The following is a 17790-nucleotide window of genomic DNA, read 5'->3' as shown; positions in this document are numbered from 1 at the left end:
AATCTATTCCAGTGTGAGATGTTGGTCCTTCCTACAATCAAGGAACTTAACCTATCCAGAGAAACTATTTTTCATACAGTAGTCAAGAATGGTAATCCTTGTTTTTAAGAAGCACAATGAATTTATCTACAGGATGTGAAAAGCATTATAGTTTTAAAAAATTCACCCAAATTTGGATTTTAAATATATCCAAACTCAGTGGAAGGAAGAGGATATATTTGTGTAGATGTGTATGTGTCCAAAAATAAATAAGGATGTTTCTTTTTTTGTTTCCCAGATGGAGAAACCAGGCTTGAAATGAGGGGAAGTTCTTCAGAGCTGATTGTTTCTGTGGGAAAATCTCAAAAGCAAAGATTTATGAATGATGGTCACTGTGACCTCACTTTGAAAGAAATCTGTGACTCTAATATCAAAGTCAAGAAAAAGCAAAAGGGTCACGGTGAATTTGATCTGGATGGAAGGAGTATCAGACAATGTTCAGTCTTAATTCAGGGTAAAAAGATGATCTCAGGGAGCAACTGTATGCAGGATCATAACTATCAGGAAGGCGTTACAGAGTTTCACGAGAAGCCTCTTAAAGTGCAAACTTACCAATGTAATGAATGTGAGATGATCTTCAGCTTGAGTTCAGATCTAACCAGACATCAGAAAAGTCACACCAGAGAAATGCTTTATACCTGCGATGAAGGTGAGAAGGCTTTCAGTCTCACTGAGCACCAGAAAATTGACAATAGAAAGGAACTTTATGGCTATAATGAATGTGGCAACTCCTTTAAGCAACAGTTATCACTTAATCACCATCAAAAATTTCATACTAGTGAAAAGCTACATAAATGTATACAATGTGGAATGACCTTCAGGAGAAATTCATCTCTTGTTTCCCATCAGAAAATTCATACTAGACAGACTCTTGAGTGTCTTGAATGTGATAAAGCTTTCAGTGAAAACTCCTCTTGTATTGTACACCAGAGGAGCCACACTGAACAGGAACCTTATTCTTGTAATCAATGTGGAAAGACTTTTAAGCAGAGGTCTGGTCTTGCTGAACATAAGAGAATCCACACCGGAGAGAAACCTTATCCTTGCAATCAATGTGAAAAGTCTTTTAGATGCAGTTCTGGTCTTGTTCAACACCAGAGAATCCACTCTGGAGAAAAACCTTATAAATGTAATCAATGTGGAAAGAGTTTCAGATGTAACTCTAAACTTTCTCTACATCAGAGAATCCACACTGGAGAGAAACCTTATGAATGTAACCACTGTGGAAAGACTTTCAGACAGAGTTCTAGTCTTGCTGAACATCAGAGAATCCACACTGGAGAAAAACCTTATGAATGTAATCAGTGTGAAAAGACTTTCACACAGAGTTCCAGTCTTTCTCTACATCAGAGGATCCACACTGGAGAGAAACCTTACAAATGTAATCAGTGTGGAAAATCTTTCACAAACACATCCAATCTTTCTGAACATCAGAGAATTCACACTGGAGAGAAACCTTATGAATGTAATCAGTGTGGAAAGACTTTCAGACAGAGTTCTAGTCTCGTTGAACATCAAAGAATCCATACTGGAGAAAAACCTTATAAATGTAATCAATGTGGGAAAAGTTTCAGACAGAATTCTAGTCTTGTTGAACATCAAAGAATCCACACTGGAGAAAAACCTTATACATGTAGTCAATGTGGAAAGACTTTCAGACACAGCTCTAGTCTTGCTAATCATCAGAGAATTCACACTGGAGAGAAACCTTACGAATGTAATCATTGTGGAAAAGCTTTCACACAGAGCTCCAATCTTGCTTTACACCAGAAAATCCACACTGGAGAGAACCTTTATAAATGTAATCAGTGTGGAAAGGCTTTCACAAACACATCCAAACTTGCTCTGCACAAGAGAGTTCACACCGGAGAGAAACCTTACGATTGTAATCAATGTGGAAAAACTTTCAGATGCAGATCTGGTCTTGCTCTACATCAGAGAATCCACACTGGAGAGAAACCATATGAATGTAATCAGTGTGGAAAGGCTTTCAGATGCAGTTCAGGGCTTGGAAAACATCAGAGAATCCACACTGGAGAGAAACCTTACGAATGTAAACAGTGTGGAAAGAGTTTCAGACAGAGCTCCAATCTTGCTGAACATAAGAGAATCCACACTGGAGAGAAACCTTATGAATGTGATCAGTGTGGAAAGGCTTTCCGATTCAACTCCAAACTTGTTCTTCATCGCAGGATCCACACTGGTGAGAAACCTCATGAATGTCATGAGTGTGGCAAGGCTTTTAGGGATCGTTCGTCTCTTATTGTCCATCAGACAATCCACACCGGAGAGAAACCTTATGAATGCAACCAATGTGGCAAAACCTTCCGGCAGCAATCATCCCTTATTTCCCATCGAAGAATTCATAATAGATAGAAATCTTATTACTGTAATGAATGAGGAAAAATATTTCAACAGAATATAGAGTTTATTAGATATCAGACAATTCATTCTGGAGTCAGACTCGGTATGAATTTAATATGGGAAGACCTTTAGTCAAAGGTCATCACTTTGCATTAGTACAGAGAAATCTTATGAGTGTGTTCCATGGGGAAAATATTAGAATATTCACACTGAAAAGAAGGGTAGTAAAAGCAAGGATTGTGGGAAAGCCTTGACAGTCAAGGATAAGTTTTGGATAAGACTCGAGGAATTATGCTGGAGATAAAACTTGAATTAAAAAGGGAAGACTTCTTGCTTCAGCATAAACTTAGTTGATAATCCATATTTCAAACTATGCCTAAAACCCTATTAATGTAAAAAAATTTTCTCTGAAATACTATTGGTTTTTGGTTCTCAATAATAATTCATGTCATTTGTATTCCATAACTTCACCAGCCATCCCCCAGGCAATTGATGCTCACTTATTTCCTGTTGTTGTTGTTGACACAAAACATTCTGAAATAAACATTTTGATAATTGTTAGACACTGATTTATGTAACGAATTCTTTAGGCTATTATAGTGGTTAGAGTGCTATTTCTGGAATTATAAGACCTCAGTTCAAATTCAGTCTCTGACACTTCCTAGCTGTGTGATCTGGGCAAATCACTTAACCTATTGCTGCCTCAGTTTCCCCCATCTGTTGTAGAATGTGTATGCTAATAATCCAGGTATGATTGATGTGAGAATCAAATTGGATAATATCTGTAAATTGCTTTGCAAATATTAAATCATTATTTAAGTGCTAGCTACTCTGTTTCTTGGATCATAAGTCTCAAAGTAGTTTTTGGTTAAACGGTTTAGACAATTAAGTCATTTTTCTTATGATTGAAATTGATATTCAAAACAGTGTAGGGTAAAACATTGTTCTGTAATAATAGGGCACTGGGTTTAGGATCAGGAAGATGGAATCAAATCCTGCCTCAGTCCTTTTGTATAACTCTGAACAAAGAACTTGCATAACAATAAAGAAATTTGCTTTAATTTTCTCATCTCTAAAATGAAGTTGGTCTCACTGAGTATAAGCAAAGCCTCAAAGTAAAATGCAAATTGGATACAAACCCAAAAAGAATTCTTGGAAGAAATCAAGGAAGAGATAAAGAAAAGAATTTTAACAATCAAATAAAAATGTTAGAGGAAAGTTGGGAAAAGAAATAAAAGCAATTGATGAAAATTATGACAAGAATAAACAGCTTAGTAAAAGCCATAAAACATATTGAAAAAATCCTTAAAAATTAGAATTGGCCAAATGATAGAAGAGGTTCAAAACTTCACTGAGGAAAATAACATCTTTAAAATTAGAATTGGTCAACTGAAGAAATCAAGATATAAAGCAAAGTAAAAAAAATGTTAAAGAAAAAATGTGAAATATTTCATAAGAAAAACAACTGGCCTAGAAAAGAGAGCAAGGAGAGGTCAAGAATTGTTGAACTACTTTAAAGCTTAAAAAAAAAAAAACCTGAGACATCATATCAGGAAAATATAAAGGAAAACTATTAAAATATAACTAGAGAGTCAAGTACAAATTCAAAAGCCCATTAGTCAATTCCTGAAAGAAATCCCCAAATGAAAACTCTAGGAATATTTTGCACAACATCCAGAACTCATAGGGCAAGGAGAATGTACTGCAAGTGGCCAAAAAAAAAGGGACCCATAATCAGAATCACCAAGATTTAGCAGACACTACTTTTAAGCACAGGAGAGTTTGGAATGCAATATTCCAGAGGGCAAAAGAAGTATGATTAAAATAAAGAATTATCAATTCAGCAAAACTCAGTATCATTCTATGGGCAAAAATGGATATTTAATTATCCTTCATAACTAGAGGAAATGAATATTTGCAAAAATAAAAATTGCCCGTTTATTAGAAGATGAAAGAGAGTATTTAAATACTCCAATTTTAGGGAAGTAAATTGAACAAGTCATAAGAGAGCTCCCTAAGAGGAAAATTCTCAGCACCAGATGGATTTACAAGCAAATTCTGAGGTGTGTGTGATTTTCAAAGCCAGTTCTGAGCGTCTAAGTTTTCAGTTTTTCCAAGATGGTATGGTCCAAGGAGAGGTGTGGTCCCCACTCTCCTGCTTCGGGCTCTGGTCTGAGTGATCCCATTCTTTTCTGTTTTGGAGCTGTGAGCACTGTGATCAGGGTTCTTGTTCCCCTGCTCCACATGCTCTAGCGCTCCCCTCTCTGGAATCTCCTGACTAGTAGTGTGATCCCTGTACAATCTGTTGGCTGAGTGCCCCCTACTGCCGGTTCAGTCACCCCCGCCCGAGACCTGCTGCTGGCTTGCTGGGGTATGGCCTGTGCTGCCCCCGGCTCTACTCTCAGTCCAGTGAGACCTTTCCTGGCAACCTTCTACATTACCTTGTGCTGGACGTTGTTTCACCCCATCCTATTTGATTCTCTTGGTCTAGAATTCATTTTGAGGGAGTTTGGGAGAGCTCAGTTGAGTCCTTGCCTTAATTCCATCATCTAAGACATTCTCTTACACTGTCATAATGTGAAGGGGTGCTCAAAAATCAGCCAGTTCCCAATAACTTTCAAGTGATATCAAGTTTGCCCTCCTTCATTGTGTATTTTAGTAACAGTATTGACTCTTTTCCAGTCTTCCTGGAAGGAGTAAATACAGGAGAAGAACATAATAGGTAATTAAAGAAAGGCTAGATTTACACACTAGAATAATGATGGTCCTTAGGCACAAAGCAATTGGTATAGCATACAGTAATCAGATTTTTAAAAACCCTGCTATATATGCCAAAAAAAAAATCAAGAAGATAATCTTCTGGGTTCTCCATTCTCAAACCCTATTGAGGGAAAATATCTTAATACAGCAAAGATCACCAGTACCATGTGTCACAATTAAAATGATAACGTTCAGGCTCCTAGGATGAAAGGTTCTGAAATAGTCTTAGATATAAAAAAAAATATAGCAGGGGCTAGATGATCTCACCAAAAGATAGGATCCACTAGAATCAGTTTCCAGCTGTTCCTTTCATAGCACTTGATGGTTTGCTGGTCTTGAGCATCAACAAGTATTGAAGAGCCTGTATATGATTTAGGAGAGCCAGGAGGAAGAAAACATCTTCACTTTGGGGGAGACACCATCATACCTCTGACCTGGAAACCTTAGATGGAGCTGAAGAAGATGGTGATTGTTGACTTGGAAGATCTCAATCCTGGCTGTAATTAGTAGGAGATCATTAATGTAACACTCCAGAGAAGAGCCTCTGAAGATGGTGGAGGTGAAGTCTTATTGTAAAACAGAGAGTAGGGTGGGATGTTCTATAGACCCTTGAGGCCAGTGGGTCCCCTTCTACCGTGGATTATTCCAGATGAAAGCACAGAAGTGTTGATTGTCTGGATAAGAAGATGGAGCAAAGATCACAGGTAACCTCCCGAGGACCTGAAGAGATGGTGATCACAGGTTTGGAACTTCTGAGTGTCTAAAAGAAACAAGTGCTAAGGACAGGTAAATCCTGAACAACTACCACAAAATAAATGGGTTTATCATGAGAATCTTAATAGGGAGGTTGGAGAGTTACAAGGGGACTCACATGGAATAATAACCCCTTGCTCCCTCAAAGAATCAATAACTGGGCTCCCTTGAAAAGGACATTGAGGAATGGATGGTGGGATCCTTTCTTAATCTTAATAGTCATGTAGCAACTCCACATCTGAGGACAAAGGTTCCCACAGAAAACAAGGATTTCTGAAGGGATTTTAGGACTACCCATTGGTCTCTCAGACATTCAGACATTTGCAGGGCCAGAGATCCATCTGGAAATGAAAATTCTGAGCTAACAGAGAAGATGGTGACCTAAGAGGTTAATGGCATACAGAGAAAGGGCTAGTTTGCCAGTGACAATTCTGGGGGCAACCTGGGCACATTAAGGGCTTTCCCAAAACCTTACATCTAAGGCTCCAACAGTGGAACAATCAGACTATAGAGTTTTTTTTTTTTCACTAAATCTGAATTAGAAGCTCCATCATCCAGTAAACAATCACAAAATGTATCACTTAAGGGTCACATAAGCTCATTAGTGTTAGGAGAATAATCACTATCCTCAGCTGAAACAATTGTCCCCAAATATGTACAAATATGTCCCTCCCATGTACCCTTATGCCAAAGACCCCCTCCTTGGGGTCTTCCAGAGCCACTTTTCCCTATAATTGTGTCTTAAATCGTACTGATTCATATTGAAAAACTTGGCTACATAACTTGCTTGACTACAATAAAAACAAAAGACATTAGGAAATGGATTTTGAGAGGGAAATGAAATTGCCTGACCAGGGTCCAAGATTTTAAGGGAATAGCTGCAGTTTGGCCAAGAGCCCAGGATTGAAAGGGAGTCGGAGTTGCTTGAAGAGAAAGCCAAGTCTGGGGAGGAGGAGGAGTTACCTGGGCAAGGACTTGAGGGAAGGTCAAGATTAGCTGGGCAGGAAACCTCCTTTGGCTTCCAGGATGCAGGGCTAGTCAGTCAAGTCTCTGAGAGGGAACTAATGATCTGGATAGTCAACTGAGCCTTTTATCTTTTGCTATCCTCTCATACACATAAAGAGGGATACTTTTAATTCCCTGCTTACCATGCCAATCGACAAATTTTCAGAAAATATCCTCATTTTTCAGGCAAAATTTGGCTCACAAAATATGTATTAATCATTCTAGGATCTCTTGGATTGAGTGAATCTAACGCAGTGTCCTACTGAGCACTTTTACACAGTCTATCATAAAAATGAGAAAGAAGTTCATTTTTCTCCCAGACAGGTTCTTGGAACATGAGCGTGACTCCAAAGCCCTTACAAAGATTCCCTAGTCATCTGTAGCCTGGCAAGGTCAGCTGAGACATTGGGGTCCCAGTGAGGGTCTTGCAACAGCCAATTAGGAACCTAAAGGGCCAACAGGAGATGTTACTAGTGGCAGTTCTTTTTTTCGGGAAAGAGAAGGGTTTCTAGCAAATCCATAACATCTCTCCAGGTTGAAGCATTATTCTAAAAATGGCCTGATGTTGGGATAGAACAGCCATAGGATTCTCATCAAATTTGGGAGTACGTCATTTGGAGAGGTCAGAGGGGCTAAAAAACTGACACTAATAATTTTTAAAATCCCAAAATTTAACTCTACATTCCCCCTAATCTCTAAGGCAAACTTAATCTAATCCCAAACTTTCCCAGTCCCTGGGGCAATCATAAATTTCCCCAGTCCCTGAAACAAACCTGAACTCTGAACCACCTTATTCCCTCAGGCAAACATAATTGAAAACTTCCACACTTCATGGAGCAAACCTAAAACTGGATTGGAATCTATATTTCCTCAATCTGGGGAAATATATTTTGGAAACGAGGCACCTCAATCTGGGGTGGTGCACAAATTTAACCAAAACTTCAACTTTCCCAATCCCTGGGGTAACTGCCAATTCTTTTTTTAAAAAAATATTTTATTTTATTTTATTTTATTTAATAATAACTTTATATTGACAGAATCCATGCCAGGGTAATTTTTTTTACAACATTATCCCTTGCACTCTTTTCTGTTCCGATTTTTTCCCCTCCCTCTCTCCACCCCCTCCCCTAGATGGCAAGCAGTCCTATATATGTTAGATATGTTGCAGTATATCCTAGATACAATATATGTTTGCAGAACCGAACAGTTCTCTTGTTGCATAGGGAGAATTGGATTCAGAAGGTATAAATAACCCGGGAAGAAAAACAAAAATGCAAATAGTTCACATTTGTTTCCCAGTGTTCTTTCTTTGGGTGTAGCTGCTTCTGTCCATCATTTATCAATTGAAACTGAGTTAGGTCTCTTTGTCAAAGAAATCCACTTCCATCAGAATACATCCTCATACAGTATCGTTGTCGAAGTGTATAATGATCTCCTGGTTCAGCTCATTTCACTCAGTATCAGTCCCTGTAAGTCTCTCCAAGCCTCCTGTATTCATCCTGCTGGTCATTTCTTTTTTTTTTTTTAATTTTTATTTAATAATTACTTTATATTGACAGAATCCATGCCAGGGTAATTTTTTTTTACAACATTATCCCTTGTACTCGTTTCTGTTCCAATTTTTTTTCCCTCTCTCCCTCCACCCCCTCCCCTAGATGGCAAGCAGTCCTTTATATGTTGGATATGTTGCAGTATATCCTAGATACAATATATGTTTGCAGAACCGAACAGTTCTCTTGTTGCATAGGGAGAATTGGATTCAGAAGATATAAATAACCCGGGAAGAAAAACAAAAACGCAGATAGTTCACATTCGTTTCCCAGTGTTCTTTCTTTGGGTGTAGCTGCTTCTGCCCATCATTTATCCATTGAAACTCAGTTAGGTCTCTTTGTCAAAGAAATCCACTTCTATCAGAATACATCCTCATACAATATCATTGTTAAAGTATATAAGGGTCTCCTGGTTCTGCTTATTTCACTTAGCATCAGTTCCTGTAAGTCTCGCCAGTCCTCTCTGTATTCATCCTGCTGGTCATTTCTTACAGAACAATAATATTCCCTGACATTCATATACCACAATTTACCCAGCCATTCTCCAATTGATGGGCATCCATTCATTTTCCAGTTTCTGGCCACTACAAACAGGGCTGCTACAAACATTTTGGCACATACAGGTCCCTTTCCCTTCTTTAGTATCTCTTTGGGGTATAAGACCAGTAGTAGCACTGCTGGATCAAAGGGTATGCACAGTTTGATAACTTTTGGGGCATAATTCCAGATTGCTCTCCAGAATGGTTGGATTCGTTCACAACTCCACCAATAATGCATCAGTGTCCCAGTTTTCCCACATCCCTTCCAACATTCATCATTATTTTTTTCTGTCATTTTAGCCAATCTGACAGGTGTGTAGTGGTATCTCAGAGTTGTCTTAATTTGCATTTCTCTGATCAATAGTGATTTGGAACACTCTTTCATGTGAGTGGTAATAGTTTCAATTTCTTAATCTTAATAGTCATGTAGCAACTCCACATCTGAGGACAAAGGTTCCCACAGAAAACAAGGATTTCTGAAGGGATTTTAGGACTACCCATTGGTCTCTCAGACATTCAGACATTTGCAGGGCCAGAGATCCATCTGGAAATGAAAATTCTGAGCTAACAGAGAAGATGGTGACCTAAGAGGTTAATGGCATACAGAGAAAGGGCTAGTTTGCCAGTGACAATTCTGGGGGCAACCTGGGCACAGTTAAGGGCTTTCCCAAAACCTTATATCTAAGGCTCCAACAGTGGAACAATCAGACTATAGAGTTTTTTTTTTCACTAAATCTGAATTAGAAGCTCCATTATCCAGTAAACAATCACAAAATGTATCACTTAAGGGTCACATAAGCTCATTAGTGTTAGGAGAATAATCACTATCCTCAGCTGAAACAATTGTCCCCAAATATGTACAAATATGTCCCTCCCATGTACCCTCATGCCAAAGACCCCCTCCTTGGGGTCTTCCAGAGCCACTTTTCCCTATAATTGTGTCTTAAATCGTACTGATTCATATTGAAAAACTTGGCTACATAACTTGCTTGACTACAATAAAAACAAAAGACATTAGGAAATGGATTTTGAGAGGGAAATGAAATTGCCTGACCAGGGTCCAAGATTTTAAGGGAATAGCTGCAGTTTGGCCAAGAGCCCAGGATTGAAAGGGAGTCGGAGTTGCTTGAAGAGAAAGCCAAGTCTGGGGAGGAGGAGGAGTTACCTGGGCAAGGACTTGAGGGAAGGTCAAGATTAGCTGGGCAGGAAACCTCCTTTGGCTTCCAGGATGCAGGGCTAGTCAGTCAAGTCTCTGAGAGGGAACTAATGATCTGGATAGTCAACTGAGCCTTTTATCTTTTGCTATCCTCTCATACACATAAAGAGGGATACTTTTAATTCCCTGCTTACCATGCCAATCGACAATTTTTCAGAAAATATCCTCATTTTTCAGGCAAAATTTGGCTCACAAAATATGTATTAATCATTCTAGGATCTCTTGGATTGAGTGACTCTAACGCAGTGTCCTACTGAGCACTTTTACACAGTCTATCATAAAAATGAGAAAGAAGTTCATTTTTCTCCCAGATAGGTTCTTGGAACATGAGCGTGACTCCAAAGCCCTTACAAAGATTCCCTAGTCATCTGTAGCCTGGCAAGGTCAGCTGAGACATTGGGGTCCCAGTGAGGGTCTTGCAACAGCCAATTAGGAACCTAAAGGGCCAACAGGAGATGTTACTAGTGGCAGTTCTTTTTTTCGGGAAAGAGAAGGGTTTCTAGCAAATCCATAACATCTCTCCAGGTTGAAGCATTATTCTAAAAATGGCCTGATGTTGGGATATAACAGCCATAGAATTCTCATCAAATTTGGGAGTACGTCATTTGGAGAGGTCAGAGGGGCTAAAAAACTGACACTAATAATTTTTAAAATCCCAAAATTTAACTCTACATTCCCCCTAATCTCTAAAGCAAACTTAATCTAATCCCAAACTTTCCCAGTCCCTGGGGCAATCATAAATTTCCCCAGTCCCTGAAACAAACCTGAACTCTGAACCACCTTATTCCCTCAGGCAAACATAACTGAAAACTTCCACACTTCATGGAGCAAACCTAAAACTGGTTTGGAATCTATATTTCCTCAATTTGGGGAAATATATTTTGGAAACGAGGCACCTCAATCTGGGGTGGTGCACAAATTTAACCAAAACTTCAACTTTCCCAATCCCTGGGGTAACTGCCAATTCTTTTTTTAAAAAATATTTTATTTTATTTAATAATAACTTTATATTGACAGAATCCATGCCAGGGTAATTTTTTTACAACATTATCCCTTGCACTCTTTTCTGTTCCGATTTTTTCCCCTCCCTCTCTCCACCCCCTCCCCTAGATGGCAAGCAGTCCTATATATGTTAGATATGTTGCAGTATATCCTAGATACAATATATGTTTGCAGAACCGAACAGTTCTCTTGTTGCATAGGGAGAATTGGATTCAGAAGATATAAATAACCCGGGAAGAAAAACAAAAATGCAAATAGTTCACATTTGTTTCCCAGTGTTCTTTCTTTGGGCGTAGCTGCTTCTGTCCATCATTTATCAATTGAAACTGAGTTAGGTCTCTTTGTCAAAGAAATCCACTTCTATCAGAATACATCCTCATACAGTATCGTTGTCGAAGTGTATAATGATCTCCTGGTTCAGCTCATTTCACTCAGTATCAGTCCCTGTAAGTCTCTCCAAGCCTCCTGTATTCATCCTGCTGGTCATTTCTTACAGAACAATAATATTCCCTGACATTCATATACCACAATTTACCCAGCCATTCTCCAATTGATGGGCATCCATTCATTTTCCAGTTTCTGGCCACTACAAACAGGGCTGCTACAAACATTTTGGCACATACAGGTCCCTTTCCCTTCTTTAGTATCTCTTTGGGGTATAAGACCAGTAGTAGCACTGCTGGATCAAAGGGTATGCACAGTTTGATAACTTTTTGGGCATAATTCCAGATTGCTCTCCAGAATGGTTGGATTCGTTCACAACTCCACCAATAATGCATCAGTGTCCCAGTTTTCCCACATCCCTTCCAACATTCATCATTATTTTTTCCTGTCATCTTAGCCAATCTGACAGGTGTGTAGTGGTATCTCAGAGTTGTCTTAATTTGCATTTCTCTGATCAATAGTGATTTGGAACACTCTTTCATATGAGCGGTAATAGTTTCAATTTCTTCATCTGAAAATTATCTGTTCATATCCTTTGACCATTTATCAATTGAAACTGAGTTAGGTCTCTTTGTCAAAGAAATCCACTTCTATCAGAATACATCCTCATACAGTATCGTTGTCGAAGTGTATAATGATCTCCTGGTTCAGCTCATTTCACTCAGTATCAGTCCCTGTAAGTCTCTCCAAGCCTCCTGTATTCATCCTGCTGGTCATTTCTTACAGAACAATAATATTCCCTGACATTCATATACCACAATTTACCCAGCCATTCTCCAATTGATGGGCATCCATTCATTTTCCAGTTTCTGGCCACTACAAACAGGGCTGCTACAAACATTTTGGCACATACAGGTCCCTTTCCCTTCTTTAGTATCTCTTTGGGGTATAAGACCAGTAGTAGCACTGCTGGATCAAAGGGTATGCACAGTTTGATAACTTTTGGGGCATAATTCCAGATTGCTCTCCAGAATGGTTGGATTCGTTCACAACTCCACCAATAATGCATCAGTGTCCCAGTTTTCCCACATCCCTTCCAACATTCATCATTATTTTTTTCTGTCATTTTAGCCAATCTGACAGGTGTGTAGTGGTATCTCAGAGTTGTCTTAATTTGCATTTCTCTGATCAATAGTGATTTGGAACACTCTTTCATGTGAGTGGTAATAGTTTCAATTTCTTCATCTGAAAATTATCTGTTCATATCCTTTGACCATTTATCAATTGGAGAATGGCTGGGTAAATTGTGGTATATGAATGTTATGGAATATTATTGTTCTGTAAGAAATGACCAGCAGGATGAATACAGAGAGGCTTGGAGAGACTTACATGAACTGATGCTAAGTGAAATGAGCAGAACCAGGAGATCATTATACACTTCGACAACGATATTGTATGAGGACATATTTTGATGGAAATGATTTCTTTGACAAAGAGACCTGAGTTTCAATTGATAAATGACGGACAAAAGCAGCTACACCCAAAGAAAGAACACTGGGAAACGAATGTGAACTATCTGCATTTTTGTTTTTCTTCCCGGATTATTTATACCTTCTGAATCCAATTCTCCCTACGCAACAAGAGAACTGTTCGGTTCTGCAAACATATATTGTATCTAGGATATACTGCAACATATCCAACATATAAAGGACTGCTTGCCATCTAGGGGAGAGGGTGGAGGGAGGGAGGGGAAAAAAATCGGAACAGAAATGAGTGTCAATATAATGTAATTATTAAATAAAAAATTAAAAAAAAAAAAAAAAAAAAAAAGAAAGAGTAGGTTTTGGTCGAGTTGGAAAAGGGACAGATAGGTTTCAAGGTCCTCTGAGACTCATAACATGAAAAGATGTTGACTAATTGAATCTATCCATGTGCATTAAATAACAGAAGACCCATATAATCCAGTTTTCCTTGGATGAATAACAGAAAAACAAGATGGAGGAGAATTCACGTGGCAGGACAAGACAGAATCACTGTTCATAAGATCTCTTGATCTCACATTAAACCAACTCCATTTTATAATCGGACATTGAGCAACAGTTTATCCTGAATACTAAGATAAATTCAAAATGAATATGTGATTTAGACAAATGGTGATACTCATAAAGAAATTACTGAGTCCCAGAAAAAGCTACTTTTCAGATCTATGGATAGCGGAAGATCCCATGATCAAATAAGAGATCAATGTTGACAGGAGATTAAAATGGGTAACTTCAAAGACATAAAATTTAAAAGTTGCATACAAATAAAACCAGTGCAACCAAAATTAGAAGGAAAGTGAGAAAAAAATTTATTTTTGTAAACTTTCTTAGATGAAGGTCTTATTTCTCAAGGATGTTAGAGAACTGAGTCCATTTTGATTATTCTCTAGATGACAAATAATCAAACATGTAAGTTTCAGAGGAAGAAATTCAAGCTACTAGTAGTCATATGAAAAAATGGTTTAAATCACTAATACTTAAAGAAATGCAAATGAAAACAATTCTGATGTACCACCTCACATGCATCAGATTATCTAAAATGACAGAAAAGGAAAATGATAGGTGCTGGTGAGGACATGGGAAAATAGGTATACTAATGCAAGTTGGAATTGTGAATTAGTCTAACTAATCTGGAGAATAATTTGAAACTATGTCAAAGACTTTTGAAACTTTGCATAATCTTTGACCCAGCAATATGGTTATTTGGTCTATTCCACAAGGAGATCAAAGGAAACAGTAAAGGATTCATCTATACAAAAATATATATAGCAGATCTTTTTGTAGTGGTAAAGAATTGGATACTCAAGGGGATACCCTTCAATTGGGAATGGTTAATGCAACATGATATAAAAATGTGATGGAATGCTTGTTCACTATACAAAATGATAAAAGAGATGCTTTTCAAAAAAAAAATACAACCCTGATAAGAGTTATATGAACTGATGTAAAGAGAGTGATGTATACAATAACAGAAATATTGCAATAATGATCAATTGTGAAAGATTTAAAAACGGTTGAACATTAAAATGACCCACCACAACTCTAAAGGATTCATGATGAAAAATGCTATCCACATCCCAAAAGAGACCTAGAGTCTCAGAGCAGGAATTAAAACACTGCTCCTTTCTTTTTCTTTTAAAAATTCTTTTTGGAAGCACTCAGGATCATATACTTACTAAGTCTCTGAGGCTGAATTTGAATTCAAGTCTTCTTAATTCCATAGCTGGTGCTCTATTCTAGTTGCCTCTTTTTTTTTTGCTTTTTTTTCAGAACATGTTTAATACAGAAATGTGTTTCATGACTTATATATATAATGATTTATATAATTATATATATATATATATCGTGATTATATATATATAATAGGTTCATATATTTCTTACCATTTAAAAAATTAAATATTGATAGCTTCCTTTTTGTCCTTTCCACTAAATTTGAAGACATAACAAATGTTGGGTCCCAAAATTCAGGAAGCAGAAACTATCTCGAACTAATGAAAAGTTCATTGACTGTCACGTGCAGTAGGCCGAATATATTCATGAAGGTGGACTGTGAGAGTCTACAAAATTCATCATTTATATAACCTAAACAGACAGCTCTGTTCTCTCTCTTTACCAGTGTTCCAGCTGACACAATATTGACAAGTCTTTTCTTTATCTTGTTTTCAAAAAACAATTAGATATTCCCTTTCTTGCCATCCTACAGTTTATCAGCAACTCTGACTATGTTGCAACTTGGGGTGGAGTGGGAGCGAGTTATTCTCCCTTTTTTCAGCATTCTTTTATATTCTTACGCAAAATTTAACCTTTCTCTTTGGTGTTAATGTCCCCAAATTTAACAATTTTCAAAGCGGCATCAGTCAGAGCAGAAATAATGCACAGTAACAGGTCCGTATCACAGACAGACCTAATCAAACAGACAATATTCACAGAGTGAATTGAGAGAGATAATGTACCTGTAGAAATGTCAGTCTGTATGTCTATGATCTATTCCGTCAGATGTCTTGGGAGCATCTCCTGTGCCTTTCTCAAATGTCTGTGCAGATCTTTTTTGGACATTTCCCAGGTGAGCATCTCAAAGAAGAGTTCCATCTCCAAACAAGATGTTTCCCATTCTTCTTCAACCATCATTCACGTTCCGAGTTGCTTGTTTAGATTCCCTAGGTAAGGCTGCTAAAGGCTAATAGTGATAAAACTTCATGTAATTTAGTAAAACTTGATAAAAAAAAAACACTCAAATTGGCTCTCCAGTAATTAGTTCATGTGAAAACCAGTTCAGACCTTTTGGAGCTAACCCAATGAACAACAGAGATAGAGGAAGAACCTCAGAGTGGGCTACCTAATAAGGGACCTTATTTTTTTGCATCCCTTTATACCAATTCAGAGATAGAGATTGCAGTAACAAGACCCATTATGTAATAAAAATACCGTTTTACCTGCCATAGTTAGAAAGATTTGCTATGAAAGGAAGGAGGGCTTGGTTGCACAACCCCAACAACAGTCTTGGTCCTCCAGGCCTCAGCCCAAGGGGACCAAATGGCTCCATATTCCATTCACTTGTAGTGAAACCTCCTTTTCATGCTGTTTCCTCCTGTTACAGTGTGAGCTCCTGGAGAATACAAATTTCTTTTTATATTTGTATCCCAAGAACTTGTGCAGTATTTGACATTGAATACGGGAAATACTGAATAAATGCTTTTTCATTTCTTTTTTTTTTTCATAAGCTAAATACTCTATACATTGTAAGGTTTTTATGAATTTTATTAGTTGTGATTCAAATGGCAATGGAAAATGATTCCTCGTTTGAGTAATACAATGCTAGCACAAGCAATTTTGGCAGAAGTCACTAATAGGATTTATTTTCTTATGTTTATTATAGAAAATGAGGCATCATTATACCCTTGCTCTTAACAATGCAATTTGCTAGGTGAGGAGAAAGACATAGAAGCATTAGTTGCTTTCAGGTGTAAGTTGTAGGAACAGCCAATCACTCAGAAAGGGTTCATATGAGAACCAGGGTATCAGAATCAGGCTCAAAATATATAGGCTGGCAGCCTTAAGTGGGGTCAGATACTTATACCTGAATTCAAGATTTAGAAGAACAGCCAATTTAAGTTCCAAGAGACTCTTCCTCAAATAGCAACATTTCACCAATTACAGCTTAGGCCTAGATTATTGTTATTTTTGTTCATATCTTCAAAATTAAATTTATTCACCATCGTGTTTCCTTTCTTGTCCTGCAGATAAAGCCAAAGGAGAAATATCGGGTCATTTCTGGAATACAGTGACATGAGAGTCCATCAGAGTTTGTGAAGGTAAGTGGGTTATTCCTGGACACAATTTCAGCGGTGAAAGTTTTGGTATTAGAGGGAATTGTGGTTTTAGAACTAGGGTTCTAGGTCCTCCTAAGGCACAATAAGAATCTTTTTCTCTAAATGCTAAAGAAGGCAAGCTAACAGAGAGTCACCAGGGATGTGATCTGAAATACAAGCTGATTAAAAACCACACAAGTTGGACATTAGTCTGTTGTGCAGATTGGGTATTCTTCATTTAATCTATTATCTCTTGTGTGCCACAATGGCCCCCACACCATCCAACAACCAAGAAGTATACTGGAGTTAAGTAACTTGCCAGGATCACACAGCGAGGAAGTATTAAGAAAATACTAAATACTTAACTTTCTAAGTTAAGATTTGAACTTCTGACTTCAGGCTCAGTCAGTACTCTATCCATTGCACCATTTAGTCGCCTCTACCCCTGCTATTTTCATACTAGTCCCATCTTGGCAGTTTATAGTGTTGACCACATGTTAGGCTTTGTCTAGAACCCCAAAATTTCTTTAAGGAATTGCAAAGGCCTGTTTTCAGTAGTACTTGAAAATGTTCATATTTCACACCAGTTAAAAAAAATACATATGTTCAATGGACGTTTTATACAAGCCAAGCAACACGCTAAGCACTTTGCAGCCATATGCTTCTCTCAACAATGTGGCTTTCAAACTAAAGTTCGAGACCATTACATTTTTAAGTTATAAATTATCGGTTCAATTACTTTTAATTGACTCATATTAAAAATCCATGGTGATGCTCCCACCCCCATCAATGCTTCTTTATTTCTTTGATCTACCTAAAAACTCAA

The 17790-nt window shown here is 37.8% G+C and overlaps 1 protein-coding gene and 1 long non-coding RNA gene across 3 annotated transcripts in view; one reads left to right on the top strand and one right to left on the bottom strand.

The window, feature by feature from the left end:
- Nucleotides 1-2964, top strand: part of LOC127556824 (zinc finger protein 665-like) — a 15139-nt gene extending 12175 nt beyond the window's left edge. For both annotated transcript variants that reach the window (XM_051990268.1, XM_051990269.1), the window contains one exon: nt 278-2964. In XM_051990268.1, the coding sequence (XP_051846228.1) occupies nt 278-2415 (2138 nt within the window). In that variant the 3' untranslated portion in view covers nt 2416-2964. The remainder of the gene's footprint in view (nt 1-277) is intronic.
- Nucleotides 2449-17790, bottom strand: LOC127556828 (uncharacterized). Its single transcript, XR_007952529.1, has 2 exons — nt 15609-17790; nt 2449-5923 (listed from the first exon to the last, which is right to left on the bottom strand). It is a non-coding gene; the product is annotated as an uncharacterized LOC127556828 (long non-coding RNA).

This window comes from Antechinus flavipes, chromosome 3 (assembly GCF_016432865.1).
Source record: "Antechinus flavipes isolate AdamAnt ecotype Samford, QLD, Australia chromosome 3, AdamAnt_v2, whole genome shotgun sequence".
Lineage (NCBI taxonomy): Eukaryota > Metazoa > Chordata > Mammalia > Dasyuromorphia > Dasyuridae > Antechinus > Antechinus flavipes.
Note: the sequence above shows the minus strand (reverse complement) of the source record. Positions and strands in the feature narration are given on the sequence as shown.